Source organism: Pelmatolapia mariae, linkage group LG7 (genome assembly GCF_036321145.2).
Source record: "Pelmatolapia mariae isolate MD_Pm_ZW linkage group LG7, Pm_UMD_F_2, whole genome shotgun sequence".
Lineage (NCBI taxonomy): Eukaryota > Metazoa > Chordata > Actinopteri > Cichliformes > Cichlidae > Pelmatolapia > Pelmatolapia mariae.
Window position 1 is genome coordinate 63,971,384 of NC_086233.1, and position 15,990 is coordinate 63,987,373.

At 47.9% G+C, this 15,990-nt stretch overlaps 1 protein-coding gene across 2 annotated transcripts in view; it reads left to right on the forward strand.

The window, feature by feature from the left end:
• Positions 1 to 15,990, forward strand: part of znf423 (zinc finger protein 423) — a 122,078-nt gene that overhangs the window by 56,586 nt on the left and 49,502 nt on the right. For both annotated transcript variants that reach the window (XM_063480217.1, XM_063480218.1), the window contains exons 4-18: positions 2,421 to 2,598; positions 3,039 to 3,163; positions 3,409 to 3,490; positions 3,581 to 3,656; positions 3,776 to 4,056; positions 4,145 to 4,428; positions 4,508 to 4,891; positions 5,026 to 5,207; positions 5,582 to 6,121; positions 6,229 to 6,379; positions 6,505 to 7,062; positions 7,156 to 7,340; positions 7,699 to 8,120; positions 8,485 to 8,698; positions 10,422 to 10,506. In XM_063480217.1, the coding sequence (XP_063336287.1) occupies positions 2,421 to 2,598; positions 3,039 to 3,163; positions 3,409 to 3,490; positions 3,581 to 3,656; positions 3,776 to 4,056; positions 4,145 to 4,428; positions 4,508 to 4,891; positions 5,026 to 5,207; positions 5,582 to 6,121; positions 6,229 to 6,379; positions 6,505 to 7,062; positions 7,156 to 7,340; positions 7,699 to 8,120; positions 8,485 to 8,698; positions 10,422 to 10,506 (3,747 nt within the window). The remainder of the gene's footprint in view (positions 1 to 2,420; positions 2,599 to 3,038; positions 3,164 to 3,408; positions 3,491 to 3,580; positions 3,657 to 3,775; positions 4,057 to 4,144; positions 4,429 to 4,507; positions 4,892 to 5,025; positions 5,208 to 5,581; positions 6,122 to 6,228; positions 6,380 to 6,504; positions 7,063 to 7,155; positions 7,341 to 7,698; positions 8,121 to 8,484; positions 8,699 to 10,421; positions 10,507 to 15,990) is intronic.

Consider the following 15,990-nt stretch of genomic DNA (forward strand, 5'->3'; position numbering starts at 1 on the left):
TTAGCGCCAGCCACGCTAGTCAGAGGATTAGGGCTCTTTAATGACGCTAATCTCTCCTCCCCTTCTTTCTCGACGCCCCTCCACCCCCCCCCCCCCCCTTCAAAAAGTGATTTCACCCTCTTGCTCGAACTAAATCTCCGCGGTGCAATCTCCCCCTTCTGTCTCTCTTCAGCCCACTTTCCCACCTCAGAAGCGTTACCACTGACTGACTCATACATGCCTTTAATGACCAACGTGCGTCCACACAGACTTTTCTTTTGAAGGGGTGGCTGGGGGTTATTTACTTCCTTTTTGCCACTTTTCTCACACGTCTGTAAGGTTCGTTTGTTTTTCCATCCACTGAGTGTCGAGCACTCCTTTTCTTTATCTCCACCCGAGTCATGTTTGACAGAGAATGAGTGAGACGGCGTGCGGGAGCTGTGTCAGGAAGCTTTCTCAGTCCTGTGTCCTGTGGAGCGACAGCAGTGCTGTTAGTACCGGCCTTAAATACAGTTGTCTGTTAATGTCAGTGGAGGCTGAACTTCAGTGACACATAAAGAACTTTTTTGTCACAGTAGCAGTTATTGGGTTTTTTTGGATCATGAGACTGATCCCAGTGAGTTCCACTCAGTCCATTATACTGGTTCTGGTCCATTTGGAGAATCTCCCACTCATGAATCTCTCACTCTAAGTAATGCACTGGATTGGTACTCGATGAGGGACGTCTCATTCTGGGGATATTAGATGTTTATCTGCTTCTCAAATTTAAGGTAGTATTTTTATCAGGTGAAGCACGGCGATATATTAGGACCAGCTCACGCTGTTTGATACTCACGTTAGCAAACTGTGTGAGCGTTTACAGTATTTAAAACCAAAATCTTCAGAGTAATCAGCTCCCGAGCGTTTTATCTGTCTGTTTATCTGAAATTCCCGTATTTCCACACGTTTCTCATCTTTGTCTTCATTTTAATGAGATGATTTGTTTTGGTATTTTTCTTTGGTCCTGTTTCTTCCAGATTAATCTCTGCGTCCTCTCGACATCCCGTTCATCTCCCTGTTCCGTATATTTTCTTAAACCTATTTAAACAAATTTCTTTCACACTTCGATGCGTTTACAGTTTCTTTTTTCAAACTCAGACCCCCCCACAGAATCCTATTTGCTCATCGCCATGCCTACATTTACCCCACCATCGATTCATCACACGAACCTGTTTCCACTCCCTCTCAGTCAGACATAATCCACAGCAGAGCCGCCACACACACAGCAGACGTACACGATTGTAGATGGTCGGTGTGCATGTGTGCGTGCGTGCGTGTGTGCGTGTGTGCGTGCCTGCGTGCGTGCGTGTGTGTGTGGATGCGTGCATGTGGGTGCGCGCGCGTGTGTGTGTGTGCATGTGTGTGGGTGCGTGCGCGTGTGTGGATGCGTGTGTGTGGGGGCGTGTGTGTGTGTGGGTAAGTGCGCGTGGGTGCGCGCGTGTGCGTGTGCTGGGAGAGGTTTCTAAAACGATCAAACTTGTGTAACGCACACAGGGCGTCGGGCTGCAGAAATATTGCGCTCGTAGTGAATCTTGGCACAAATGTCTTCTCTGTGATTGGTTGCTGGCCCAGTTGATAAAGCCATCAGATAAAAGCAAAGACAACAACGTCTCCTTTCCTCTCTGATCTCCTCGCTCCTTTACATTTTTCAGGCAAATGCTAAATAGCCACGCTGTGCTCCTTCGCAGAGCGCACAAAGAGAAACAGAACAATATCAAGCATTATTCAGCCCTCTCTTTTGTCGCCTCAAATCCATTCTGAAGTGTCTATTAAAGGAGTCGTGGCCTTTTTGTCGCCTCTGTGCCAGACTACACAGGAGGGAGAAAGAAGGAGAGAGAGGGAGGAAAAAAGGAAAAGAGCAATGCATAATCTCCTATGTATGACAGATAAAGGGAGTGAATATCGCCATCTTTCCGCTCTGCTCTCCACATCATCTAATCGCTTTTCCGACGTTTCAATCTGCCAAGGCCCTAATGAAAATATGATGAGGCGGATCTATGGTCCTCGGGGACAGACGGAGGGACGGGGGAGGAGGGAGGCGAGGAGAAGGAGGGAACGAGGGAGAACGAATGGAGAGAAAATACACTCTGTCCTTATTTCTGGGCTCCTTCGGGGATACATAGTTCTTGGAGCTTTCTATTTAGATGTTGCTGATGCCCGAGTGGCTCTGGTTCTCTCTCCACCTTCAGTTTCGTTCCATCCTCCTGTTTTCGTCTTTGTATTTGTATGTTTTTACCTTCCACAGACTCTTTCTCCCCCCTTTTGCCTTCCAAGAAAGGTGAAAGTTTTGTTTCCCCGCTGTTTCTGCCGGGGTTAGTTTTTACTCGCCGATCTGCAGCTGTGATTTTAAAAAAGGGGGACGCAGTTACCCCTTGTAAACATTCTGTGTCTCCCTCTCTCAGACGGTGATGATGACCCAGCAGGTTTATCCTGGGTGCCTTCCTCGCCCTCCAGTAAGGATGTGGCATCGCCTTCGCAGATACCCGATGGCTGCTGTGACCTTGGCATGGCCACTGGCGGCGAAGAGGAGGGAGGAGCGGGCCTGCCGTACCCGTGCCAGTTCTGTGACAAGTCCTTCAGGTACCACATTCAGATGTTTGGCTTCGGAAACGTCTGCAGGTAGTAGAAGGAAACAGACGCATCCTCATATTCTGTTTATGAATATCAACGTGCGCACCAACAAACTGTATTCTCAGTATCGCCATGGTAACACACGGACCACTAAGGCAAACAGTAAAGGGAGTGAGGTGAATACATTTCTCACTCACCTCTCGGGGGACTGAGTCAAGAACCATTTTAAGAACAGCTGTCACACCATAGAGTCATCATCATCATCATCATCCTCTGTATTACCCACTCTGTCCTCGCTATCGTCCTTTTCGAACCAACGCTTTGTAAAAACGGTTCGTAGATGTCTGATATCTTTATATCCAGTTACTTTGACACGGTGCTTTTGTTAAATCACTGCGTAAGTGTTGCTGCAATAACACATAATAAACGTTATCGTTGGTCTCTCTCAGCCGCCTGAGCTACTTGAAGCGACACGAGCAGATCCACAGCGACAAGCTGCCTTTCAAGTGCACCTTCTGCAGCCGTCTGTTCAAACACAAGCGGAGCCGAGACCGCCACGTCAAACTCCACACAGGTACGTCCAAACATCTCACCTGAGACGAGCTGCTGTGTCCTCGCTTTGCCATCGCTCAGCGTTTCAGTTCTCCGACATGTTTTCTATCCCTGTTTTTAATCACTACATGTCAGGATTGTCTGAGAACTACAAACTACAGAGATGTTTGTAAAGTTGTTGTTCGATGAAGCAGAGAGGAAGGAAAACTGTAGGTCTAGTTTTTGCTTTAACATCATCAGTGAAGCTTTTGCCTTTCAATGATTTAGGAGATAAGAAGTACAGCTGTCAGGAGTGTGAGGCTGCTTTCTCTCGCTCTGATCACCTAAAGATCCACCTGAAGACGCACAGGTAACTGCTTCTGAACTTATTAGCATAATAAAGCGCTCAGAATCGGTGCTGATTTCTACTCGATTTTTCTTTTTTCAATGCCCCGCCCAGCTCCAGCAAACCGTTTAAGTGCAGTGTGTGTAAGCGTGGCTTTTCCTCCACCTCGTCGCTGCAGAGCCACATGCAGGTAAGTGTTACCTGTTGTACTGACCATGAGATTAATAGGCACAGGTGCACTGCATGACTGCATGTGAGTATTGTTCCTGCACATGCATCCTCGCGTCTGAATGTCTGTGACTCCGGCAGGCTCACCGTAAGAACAGAGAGCATCTCGCTCTGAGGAGCGAGAGAGATGGAGGAAAGAAGGGAGCGGGAGGAGACGGCGACCTGGAGCAGGACCTGTACATGTGCGATTACTGCGAGGAGACGTTCAGTCAGACCGACGAGCTGGAAAAACACGTCCTGACCAGACACCCCCAGCTGTCGGACCGGGCCGACCTGCAGTGCATCCACTGTCCTGAGATCTTTCTTGACGAGGCTTCGCTCCTCACGCATATTGAAACACAGCACGCTAACCGCAAACACAAGTACTGCAGAGCTTTACCTCTCAAACTTCTCCGCTCACCACTTTGATAACCATTACTCACCTCTGACCGGCCTTTTCTGTGTCCACAGATGCCCCGTCTGCTCAGAGCAGTTCCCCTCTGTCGAGGACGTGTACTGCCATCTAGACAGCCATCGTCAGCCCGATTCATCTAATCACAGCGCTGCCAGTCCCGACCCAGCGCTGGGCAGCGTCGCCTCAATGAGCTCAGCCACTCCAGACTCCAGCGCCAGCCTGGAGAGAGGCTCCACCCCCGACTCCACACTAAAGCACAGCCAGGGCAGCGAACGCAGCCGCAGGAGAGGCGGCGATACCGGCGAGGACGTGGGGATAAACCTGGGCCATCAAGGCGGAGGTGTGTTAGCCACTTATCTACCAAGTAACTGGACAGTTACCAGTTAGTCACCACTAAAGTACCCTTTGTGTCTGTGCAGGCGGGGGAGGATCCTGGGGTAAAGTGACGTACTCTTGCCCTTACTGCTCAAAGAGAGACTTCCACAGTCTGGCAGTGCTGGAGATCCACTTGAAGACCATCCATGCAGATAAGCCACAACAGAGCCACACGTGTCAGCTCTGCTTGGAAACTCTGCCGACGCTCTACAACCTCAACGAGCACGTGCGCAAAGCTCACCGTGCGAGCGGAGGAACGGTGGGTGCGGCGGCGGCGGCGGCTTTTCCTCTGCTGCAGTTCACCAACGTCACAGCGTTCCACTGCAACTACTGTCCCGACATGTTCGGGGACATCAACTCTCTGCAAGAGCACATCAGGGTTTCCCACTGCCTGCCCGGTGGCATCATGGCAGGATCCACCACATTAGGTGTGTTTAAGAATGAACTGCATCAGGTCAGCTGTGAGCACAGCTGCTTATCAGTTAGATGGTGTTAAGTACAGTGTCATCATTTCCTGTGACTATTGTTGCTGCAACAATTAAAGTGAGCTTCTCCATCCTAGAAGGGAACCATGCCTTCTTCTGCAACCAGTGCTCAATGGGTTTCCTGACAGAGTCCTCGCTGACGGAGCACATTCAGCAGACACACTGCACCTCCGCAACAGGTGGAGGAAGTGCATCAGGTGGAGCAGTGGCCAAACTCGAGTCTCCCGTACTTCAGGCTGGATCTCAGTCCTTCATGGAGGTGAGGAAAAACTGTAAAATCTGTTAAGTGTAACCAGTAAGAAGAAGAAACACAGCTTGCCCACCTCGTTAGTTATTCAGTTCCCGTATCCTGTCATTTATTAGTCGGACTGAGACTTTTTAACCCACAGTTCACAGTGGAAACACTGAAACAACATGCTGCTGTTTGACGAACTGTTTACACTAAAAAGACACTTCGAGTAGCTGTTAGCTAGACTTTATAAACTCATTAACATACTGACATGATTTTATCTGTAAGCTCGCAGTGATTGAAATGACTTTTGCTTCATTCTGTCTTCTCTGTCGCTGTGTGAGGACTCGGCGTATTGCATCATAATCTTTAAAAAAAAGTAAAGAGTTATTATCCACGCACAGGTTTACTCCTGCCCTTACTGCACCAACTCTCCTATCTTCGGCTCACTCCTCAAGCTCACCAAGCACATAAAGGAGAACCACAAGAACATCCCGCTGGCCAACAACAAACGGCAAGCAAAGGTTGCAGACCTGAGCCCCGCCTCGTCGGACGTCGAGATCTCCTCCCCGAAACGCCACAGGCTCGGAGGGGACTCCACTCCATCCATGGGGAGCAACGGAGATTATCCCTGCAACCAGTGCGATCTGCGGTTTGCTAGTTTTGAGGGTTTCCAGGCCCACCTCAAGTCGCACCTGGAGATGTTGCTGAGGCGCCAGTCCTGCCCCCAGTGCAACAAGGAGGACTTTGAGTCACAGGAGGCGTTGCTTCAACACCTGACAGTACACTACACCACCACGTCCACCCAGTATGTGTGTGAGAGCTGCGATAAACAGTTCTCGTCGGTGGACGACCTGCAGAAACACCTGCTCGACATGCACACGTTTGTCTTGTACCACTGCACTCTCTGTCAGGAGGTCTTTGACTCCAAGGTGTCTATACAGGTAAACGACACGTGGCTCGTTGTTGAGTGTGACGTTTTGCAGACACGAATCCCGAAAGATGCAAAGTTTATCTTCTCAAGAGTTTGTTTCTGTGGCCTCACATCCAGGTGCATTTGGCAGTGAAGCACAGCAACGAGAAGAAGCTGTTTCGCTGCACAGCTTGTGCCTGGGACTTTAGGAAGGAGACGGATCTTCAGCTGCACGTTAAACATAACCATCTGGGCCAAAGGTCGGGCCTCCCGGGAGGTCTCGGTGCAGGTACTGTCGAGCTGTGCCACGTTACATTTAACAAATACACGATTATGATGTGAAAAGAATGTCTGATATTTCCCGTTCCTGTGCCACGGATTCATCTTCATGATAACTTGATCTTTGACTGACAGGACTCAAGCCCCGGAAGTGCATCTTCTGCGGGGAGAGCTTTGGAACAGAAGTGGAGCTCCAGTGTCACATCACCACGCACAGCAAGAAGTTCACGTGCCGCTTCTGCGGCAAAGCTTTCCACGCCATCTCACTGCTGGAGAGACACCTGAGAGAAAAGCACTGCATCTTCGATGGCAGCAACATCACCGGCAATGGAGGTGGCACCGGGAGCAGCGGGAGCCAGAACGGGACGCCTAACGGTTTGGCGCAGACCTCCAAGCGAGGAGGAGGAGGAAGTGGCAACGGAGGAGCAGGAAGCGTGGAGAGAGCGACAGTTGCAGCTGCCGAGCAAGCCGACTTGCAGAACATGCTGCTGAAGAGCGCAGTGGTGGGAGGAGGGTCGAGCCAGGGGGGAGATGCAGCCAACAGCCACGAGGCGAGCGGAGGAGAGGAGGAGCTGGATAATTCAGAGCCCATGTACGCCTGCGATATCTGCGGCGCTGCCTACACCATGGAGTCCCTGCTGCAGAACCACCGACTGCGTGACCACAACATCCGGCCGGGAGAAGACGACGCCGGTAATAATCCTGTCGTACTCTGTCATCGTTGGGAAGGGAGTCCTCTGTATTGTTATCGTATTTGTGATTATGTGTATTAATTATGTATAACAGGTTCTCGAAAGAAGAAGGCGGACTTTATCAAAGGAAACCACAAGTGCAACGTGTGCTCCCGAACCTTCTTCTCTGAGAACGGGCTTCGTGAGCACGCTCAGACGCACCGCGGCCCCGCCAAACACTACATGTGTCCCATCTGTGGCGAACGTTTCCCCTCTCTGCTAACCCTCACCGAGCACAAGGTACTTCAGACTTTGCTGCATTTGTCTCTTTTGACAAGTACTTTCCACTGAACGAACGAGTGCAGCGCGGTTGGCCTCGCAGGTACAGCAGTGCAGACACGTCTTTGTTTCTGCGTGTGTGACGTTTTTGCCGTTTTCTCTTTCTGCACCTAGATTTTGATCCTGACACGTCTTTGGCTGCTTTGAATTTAGAGCTAAATACTCCTCAGAGAGGCGATTTGTTACAGCCTTTGTCACTTATCAGAACAGTGTGTTATGATGCTGATGTAGAGGTTTTATCAAAATGACTTCTTCGTCTGATTTTTCTTCTGTAAGGTGTTTTGATGTGTCACGGTTATGTTAATCGTTCTCTCTTCAGGTGACCCACAGTAAAAGCTTGGACACGGGAACCTGTCGAATCTGTAAGATGCCCTTGCAGAGCGAAGAGGAGTTTATAGAGCATTGCCAGATGCACCCCGACCTCCGCAACTCCCTCACCGGCTTCCGCTGCGTCGTCTGCATGCAGACGGTCACCTCCACGCTAGAGCTGAAAATCCACGGCACCTTCCACATGCAGAAGATCTCCTCGGGCGCGGCGCTCGGAGGAGCTGCAGTCGGAGGCGGGAATGGAGGAGTAGCTGGAGGAAATGGCTCTGCCTCTTCGTCCCCTAATGGGCAGTTGCAGCAGCACAAGCTGTATAAGTGCGCCTTCTGCCTCAAGGAGTTCAAGAACAAAGGCGAGCTGGTGAAGCTGGATGTCAACGGCCTGCCTTACGGCCTCTGTGCTGGTTGCATGAGCAGGTAGGCAGCAATGCTATGAACAGGGTGCGTGCAGCATGACTCAGCCCTCTGTGGGAAAGAATAATGACTAAAGTCAAGAATGAATGCCTCTCCTGTTTGGAAGCTTTGCCTGGCACAGGGTAACTCAGCACATGTTTATTGGGTGCATTTCTTATGAACATACACACTAATAAAAGTATATGAATATTTGAAATATCTTTCAAAAACCTGCCCAGTATATTCAGATTTTCTGCTCCAGCTGTCACAAACTTCACAGATACTTCATAAAACTACCAAAGTTAGTGAAAAAACCCTCCTTTTTGTTTAGCATCAGTTAGAGTCACTGAAATCAGCTAAAACAAATCAAATGCTCAAATCACATCAGGGGCACGAACGGCCAGAGTCCCAGCCAGGGAGGAGCCGTCACGCCTGGGGACGCGCAGGCAGAGAAGGCCGCGGCTGGGCTGAGGTGTCCAGAGTGCGGGGTGAAGTTTGAAAGCCTGGAGGACTTGGAGAGCCACGTCCAGACGGATCATCCGGAGATCAGTCCTGAAACCAGCGCAGCAGGAAAGAAGGCCGAGGTTTCACCTGCTCCTAAGGTGAGAAACAACGAGAGGGCAGCGTTTGCATGAAAATAACTGTGTCTGCAAAAGAGAATAAGGGAGCTACGTACAGAAAAGTCAAATGTATAAGAAGCTCTCGGTGTGATCCAGCAGAGTGATAGAGGCCAGTGTTGCGTTTAACAAATGGAGACATTTCCAAGGTTGCAAAAGACGCTCCTGAACTCTGTGTGTGCACGAGGTTGTGTATAAGTCTGCAGCTTCCATACGTACGTGGGTGTGTGTCAGCTGAGCCCACTGGGTCCTGCGGCTGGGGCGTGCTGAGGCATTGTGGGAGCTGTTCGCTCTACTTGATATTGACAGTCAGGCTCCCCGGGACCTGCCGCGTGTCTGTGTGTGTGACTGAGTGTGTGAGAGTGTGTGTGTGTGACTGAGTGTGTGTGTGTGTGTGTGTGTGACTGAGTGTGTGTGTGTGACTGAGTGTGTGTGTGTGTGTGTGTGTGTGTGACTGAGTGTGTGAGAGTGTGTGTGTGTGACTGAGTGTGTGTTTGTGTGTGTGTGTGACTGAGTGTGTGTGAGAGTGTGTGTGTGTGACTGAGTGTGTGTGAGAGTGTGTGTGTGTGACTGAGTGTGTGTGAGTGTGTGTGACTGAGTGTGTGTGAGTGTGTGTGACTGAGTGTGTGAGAGTGTGTGTGTGTGACTGAGTGTGTGAGAGTGTGTGTGTGTGACTGAGTGTGTGTGAGAGTGTGTGTGACTGAGTGTGTGAGAGTGTGTGTGTGTGACTGAGTGTGTGTTTGTGTGTGTGTGTGACTGAGTGTGTGTGAGAGTGTGTGTGTGTGACTGAGTGTGTGTGAGAGTGTGTGTGTGTGACTGAGTGTGTGTGAGTGTGTGTGACTGAGTGTGTGTGAGTGTGTGTGACTGAGTGTGTGAGAGTGTGTGTGTGTGACTGAGTGTGTGTGTGTGTGTGTGACTGAGTGTGTGAGAGTGTGTGTGACTGAGTGTGTGAGAGTGTGTGTGTGTGACTGAGTGTGTGAGAGTGTGTGTGACTGAGTGTGTGAGAGTGTGTGTACTTGCAAGCAAGCGTGTGTGTGTTGAGACAGTTCCCAGGGAGCCTCTGTCTTACCTGCACCTTTGTTTCTGCTTAGTCTAACAGCACAAAGCAGACAAAGTAGGATTTGTGTGTGTGTGTGTGTGTTTGTGTGTGTAGTCATCCTAGCAGGCTGAAGCAGCAGAGAGACAGTGGAAGTGGGGCCTTTGTGTATTTTGTATGTGTTTGTGCATGAGTGATCACTCTGTGCTATGAATGGATAAGCAGAGCCTCTGGCTCTCTGTAGCTCCTTCTCTCTCTCCTTTGTCCTTTTTTCCTTCTCTCTCATTGCTTCTTCCCTTCATCTCGTTCGCGTTCACACCCTCCTTTTTTAATTTCTTTCTCTCGCTTTCTCTGCAGCGATCCAGCTTTGGTGTTTGTGTAGCTGCATACCTTCTCTTCCTTTTCCAACCCTCCAAAGACTTGGACTTTCAGTGCAAGAATTTGTGAGGTTGAAATGTCTCATATGTGCAGGAATGACTGCAAGTGCGGAAAAGTGCAATTTTCCAAACACAAGTGTTTTATTTTTAGCCTTTTTCACTTTTCTCTGGTAGCTTTCACTGCACTAATAATTCTTTCATTCCTGTGCAGTTTGTCTGCATGTGTCTCATGTGCTAACATGTTTCTCATTAGCTTTATTGTACTGATGAGTCTTCTGTGTTCCTTCTGTTATAGAAAAAGACCTACCAGTGTATTAAATGCCAAATGACGTTCGAGACAGAAAGAGAGATCCAGATTCACGTTGCCAATCACATGATCGGTGAGTGAGGTGCTTTTCTTTTCCGTGTGCGTGACTTTAGAGTTTGGTGTGAACCCAGCCATTGTGAATGTGTAATGGCACTCTGGAAGCACGAAAACACAAGCATGCACTCACATGAACACAGAGGTGTGAGACAGAGAGGTGACACAAAGGCCTTTTTGTCTGGTGGGCTGTGAGGAGCAGTTTGACTGAGGAACAGCCACGACTATAGATCAAACTTTAGAGGCCTTTAAATCATCGTAATCTTACAGCTGACTCAAACGTAATACGAGTGTTTAAACCTTTATATGATGATGCAGGTCATAGGTGATGTTTTTAGGTTTGGACAGGATGGCCGACACAAACGAACACGCTGCACAATAAATCCATGTTTGTCTGCACGAGCGAGCCGCTGCAGCGACACTGAGCTTCTTCATTTAATTCCATCATCATCAAAGGGGAGCAAAGGTCGTACGGTGTGTGTGTTTAACTAAGACCTGAGTCTTAGATGTTCTTTTGTGAGATTCCCCTGCGAAGTTTTCTCCCACTTGCTGCTAATTTGCTGCCTTAGCATCTCTGTTGTCATGGAGATTAACGAGGTGGACCTGTGGGTTGATCTGCAGCCCACACCCTCAGCCCCTCGCCAGACCTGAGTGTGTGTGTGTGGCGTCTGGAGAAGAGAGGCTCCAAACATCAGCACAGCTGGAATAACTTTTACTTCACTCCCTAGTGTGTGGCCCCGCCCCCACTTGCTATCAAACACACACACACACACACCTGCCACAGCTGCAGCGTCCGTGTCTTCTACCTGCCGTCAGTCTTCTTTGCTCTTCACCACATGACCGTTATCCTGGCCCTCCTCCTCCTCCTCTCCCCGTGTTCCTCTCTCGTTCCCCCCTCACCTCCTCACCTTAGTCGATCTCCTTCCAGTGCTCGCCACTTTCCTCCGCCCTGATGTTCCACTCAGTCTGACGTCTAACTCGTCGTTCTCTCTGCAGCGTACGCACGCACACATCCCTGCACAGTGGTGGCAGTTTTGGGTTAATTAACGTGCTAATTGTGTGAAAACCTAGCGCAGATTAATTATGAAATTGAGGCAGATTATTTTTAAGAGCTTGCCCAGTTCCTCTTACATTTCCTGCAGCCCTTTCCTCCCCCACTCTTCAACGAAGACAGAACGATCTTATTTAGTCTGAAAGCGCCGATGAAAAGAAAATGAGCAGAAGCTCAGTTTCATGCGTCGTCTTCCTCGTCTCCACCGCAGATTGTTTCCTTCTCTTGGTCGCCGCTGCACTGATGCATCGAGTTTCCAGTAATAAATAAAACCGAGATGAATGCAGGTCGTGAGTGGCCAAAGCTTCTCAGACTCAGCTGTAACATGTTGATGATTATTTCCTGTGTTAAACAGTGTCTACATTTTCCTTCATCACACAGATTTGTGTCAGTTTGTTTCCTGTTGTCCCCGCTCAGTGTGCGTCACACAGGCGGGATATTTGAACCGAAGAAAAAAATTATTTTCAAGTTTAAATTGTGCTGTTTGAATGTTGTGAGTTTATGGCCTATCACTCTGATTCTGACGGTTATGCTCGTGCACGTGCTCAGACTGTGGACGTGCACTGATTGGGCAGCAGCGGCACTGACTGTGTCACTCAGTGAGTGTTAGTGCCTGTTTAACAGTCGTATCAGGCGCCCTCGATAATCAGCTCTCACATTCAGGAACTCCGACACTTGTAAGTGTGCTCGCCTCAGATTGTCACACAGCTCGACCGCCTCAGTCTGCTGCACGTCTGCGTGTCACAGAAACACAAGTCTAACAATGTAAAGTCCGAGTAAAACAGTGAAACTGCGATAGGCTGATTCTCAGTCAGTGTTTTTACGGCTACGTTGACAGTTCTGACTGTTTGAAGGGAGGAGGCCAGTTTCTACCGGCTAACTCAGTCCAGTAATGTGATTGTCACGTCGCTCCGTGGGTAATACACGGTGCACCCCACGGTCCTGTTAATTACGCTGTCAGGAAGAGAAAGAGACACAACACACAGGCAGACAGAGGGAGAGAGGGTCAAAGTGGGAAGTCTAGAGAGGAATCCCTGCAGCTCCGAGGAAAATATTTACAAGCAGGAACGCTCCGCTCGTGTTTGGGCCCAAAAACAGCTCAGGTGACATATTTACTCACTTTATTGAAAAACAACATTGGTGCTTAAGGTCTTGATGCATGCTCAATCATCCAGGTAAGTAAATCTCCAAAGGTTGATTCTGTTCATCTGGACGTAGCGTTTTGTGGGAGAAACGTTTCGTCATCATCAGGTGACTTCTTCAGTCTCAGCTGACTGCAGGTTTCCAACCTTATAAACAGTACATTTGCATAATGACTGAAACCAGCCCACTGAAGGAACAATGGGCTGGGAGGTCAATTCAATTCAATTCAATTCAATTCAATTCAATTCAATTCAATTCAATTTTATTTATATAGCGCCAAATCACAACAAAAGTCGCCTCAAGGCGCTTTATATTGTACAGTAGATAGCACAATAATAAATACAGAGAAAAACCCAACAATCATACGACCCCCTATGAGCAAGCACTTTGGCGACAGTGGGAAGGAAAAACTCCCTTTTAACAGGAAGAAACCTCCGGCAGAACCAGGCTCAGGGAGGGGCGGGGCCATCTGCTGCGACCGGTTGGGGTGAGAGAAGGAAAACAGGATGAAAGACATGCTGTGGAAGAGAGACAGAGATTAATAACAGATATGATTTGATGCAGAGAGGTCTATTAACACATAGTGAGTGAGAAAGGTGACTGGAAAGGAAAAACTCAATGCATCATGGGAATCCCCGGCAGCCTATGTCTATTGCAGCATAACTAAGGGAGGATTCAGGGTCACCTGGTCCAGCCCTAACTATATGCTTTAGCAAAAAGGAAAGTTTTAAGCCTAATCTTGAAAGTAGAGATAGTGTCTGTCTCCCGAATCCAAACTGGAAGCTGGTTCCACAGAAGAGGGGCCTGAAAACTGAAGGCTCTGCCTCCCATTCTACTTTTAAATACTCTAGGGACAACAAGTAAGCCTGCAGTGTGAGAGCGAAGTGCTCTAATAGGGTGATATGGCACTACAAGGTCATTAAGATAAGATGGGGCCTGATTATTTAAGACCTTGTATGTGAGGAGCAGGATTTTGAATTCAATTCTGGATTTAACAGGAAGCCAATGAAGGGAAGCCAATACAGGAGAAATATGCTCTCTCTTTCTAGTCCCTGTCAGGACTCTTGCTGCAGCATTTTGGATTAGCTGAAGACTTTTCAGTGAGTTTTTAGGACTTCCTGATAATAGTGAATTACAGTAGTCCAGCCTGGAAGTAATAAATGCATGAACTAGTTTTTCAGCGTCACTCTGAGACAGGATATTTCTAACTTTAGAGATGTTGCGCAAATGGAAGAAAGCAGTCTTACATATTTGTTTAATATGTGCGTTGAAGGACAGTTCCTTAATCATAATTATGCAAATTCTCATGACCATAAGATAAGATAAATAAGATAAGCTTTATTAGTCCCACACGTGGGAAATTTGTTTTGTCACAGCAGGAAGTGGACAGTGCAAAAGTTATGAAGCAAAAATTAGAATAAAATAAAATAAGAATAAATACAGTACACAACTGTACAGAATAGAATAAAATAAAATACTATATACAGTAGAATAAAATAGAATAAAATATACAATAAGATAAAAAGAGAATACAAATGCTATATACAACTGAGTAAAAATACAACGATGCCAGAAAAGATTATTGCACATTAGTGTTATTGCACATGTGTGGATGTGTGTGTTTGATCCATTGATCAACAACCACTGAAACCTGCAGTCAGCTGAGACTGAAGACGTCACCTGGATGACGTCCAGATGAACAGAATCAATTTATTGTGTTACTACAAAATCATTTCTTCATTTCATTTAAAAAACACTTTTTCACATTAATACCAGATTCAGGAAACATGTCGGTGTTTATCTCGTTGTATCGTATCCATCAGGTCAGACTGGTCAGCGTGCTGCTATTCAGAGAAAGATTATTGAGTATATTAGATCAGATCTATATCTGTCAGAACGGTTTATGTTCTCTGGTTTTTACAAAGAGCTTTCAAAAAGGAGTTTTTTGACTCGACGGCGGGTTGTTTCTGTGCTTTCTTGTGTTATTTCTAAATTACTGGTTTAAAGGCGGGTCTTTATAAAGACATCACTGGATTATTCACGTACATTAGTAATGATGCTAAACCTGAGATCACTGCCACATGCCAGCCTGCCTGCAACACTTAATATTACAGCTCTCAGCCCAAACGTTCAGGTTTACTGTGATGGTACAGTCACGCCCTGTGTGTGTTCGCGCCAACCTCGGCTCTTACACAGCACAACGTTAATTAAAACACCATGTGGTCAATGCCCTGCTCTGGAGGCAGAGAGCGGGAGGGAGGAGGAAACGGAGGCGCTATAGGAGGGAAGGAGAGATCATGCAAGAGGGATGCAGGGGGCTAAAAGAAATGAACAGTTTAATTTCCTTCCATCCTGGTTTTTACTGTGCGGACTCTTACGAGGTGTCCTCGTGCAGCAGTACGATGGTTTCTGCTGGACGATGACGTTATTATTTACTGATACGACTCGAGCAGATATCTAGTTTACCGGCGAGGAAACGTGACGGGGATCGCACCTGTGGCCGCTCGCACGAGCGTTACAGCGACAACACGCTGGATTAACCTGCGAGGCCGGCTGTAAGGCTGGACCAGTGAAAGTGCTTTATGCAGCTACTCAACACAGAATAATAGTGTGGTGGAGTGGAGTGGAAATGCCCACACTTCACACTGTTTAAAGACACACATGGACACATTCACACACAGCCTCAGTCCATCTCCCACACACTGAGGAGAGATGGAGAGAAAGAAATTGAGCTATCCATTTCTGCCTCTGGTACAAAGCTGCCATTGGAGATTTTTGTGTGTGTGAGAGACAGAAGCCTAAGGGCAAGGACACTATATACTAAATAAAGCAAAGAATAATGTGTTTACATCTGGTTTAATAATTAACATTTGACAATCTGTGCATTTTATATAACAGACAGTTCAATCATCTTTGAAATGAGAAACGGCACGGCCTCCGTCTCTGTAACGTGTTCCTGCAAGACTACAAACGTCTGCTGTTGCAGGTTTTTCATGCACAGTAAGGGCATATCCCACCTGTGCGTGTGTGTGTAATCACAGAGCAGTGTGTGTGCAGCTTTTCTAGTCTCCAATATTTCTAAGCAGGTGGAGAGGAGGAGAGGAGACGAGCACGTAAAAGACAAAGTATGTTCTTGTGTTTCGGACACGCGAGGAGACGATACGAGGGGGGTTAGGACAAGATGAAAGATGACGAAAAACCCAAATAGAGGGAGGCAGAGCTCAGAGTGGTGGAGGAACTGAAATGGAGGAATAATCTCTGCGCTTACAGTGAGCTCCGCCGCTGACAGGATGTCTGTTTTTGGCTGTT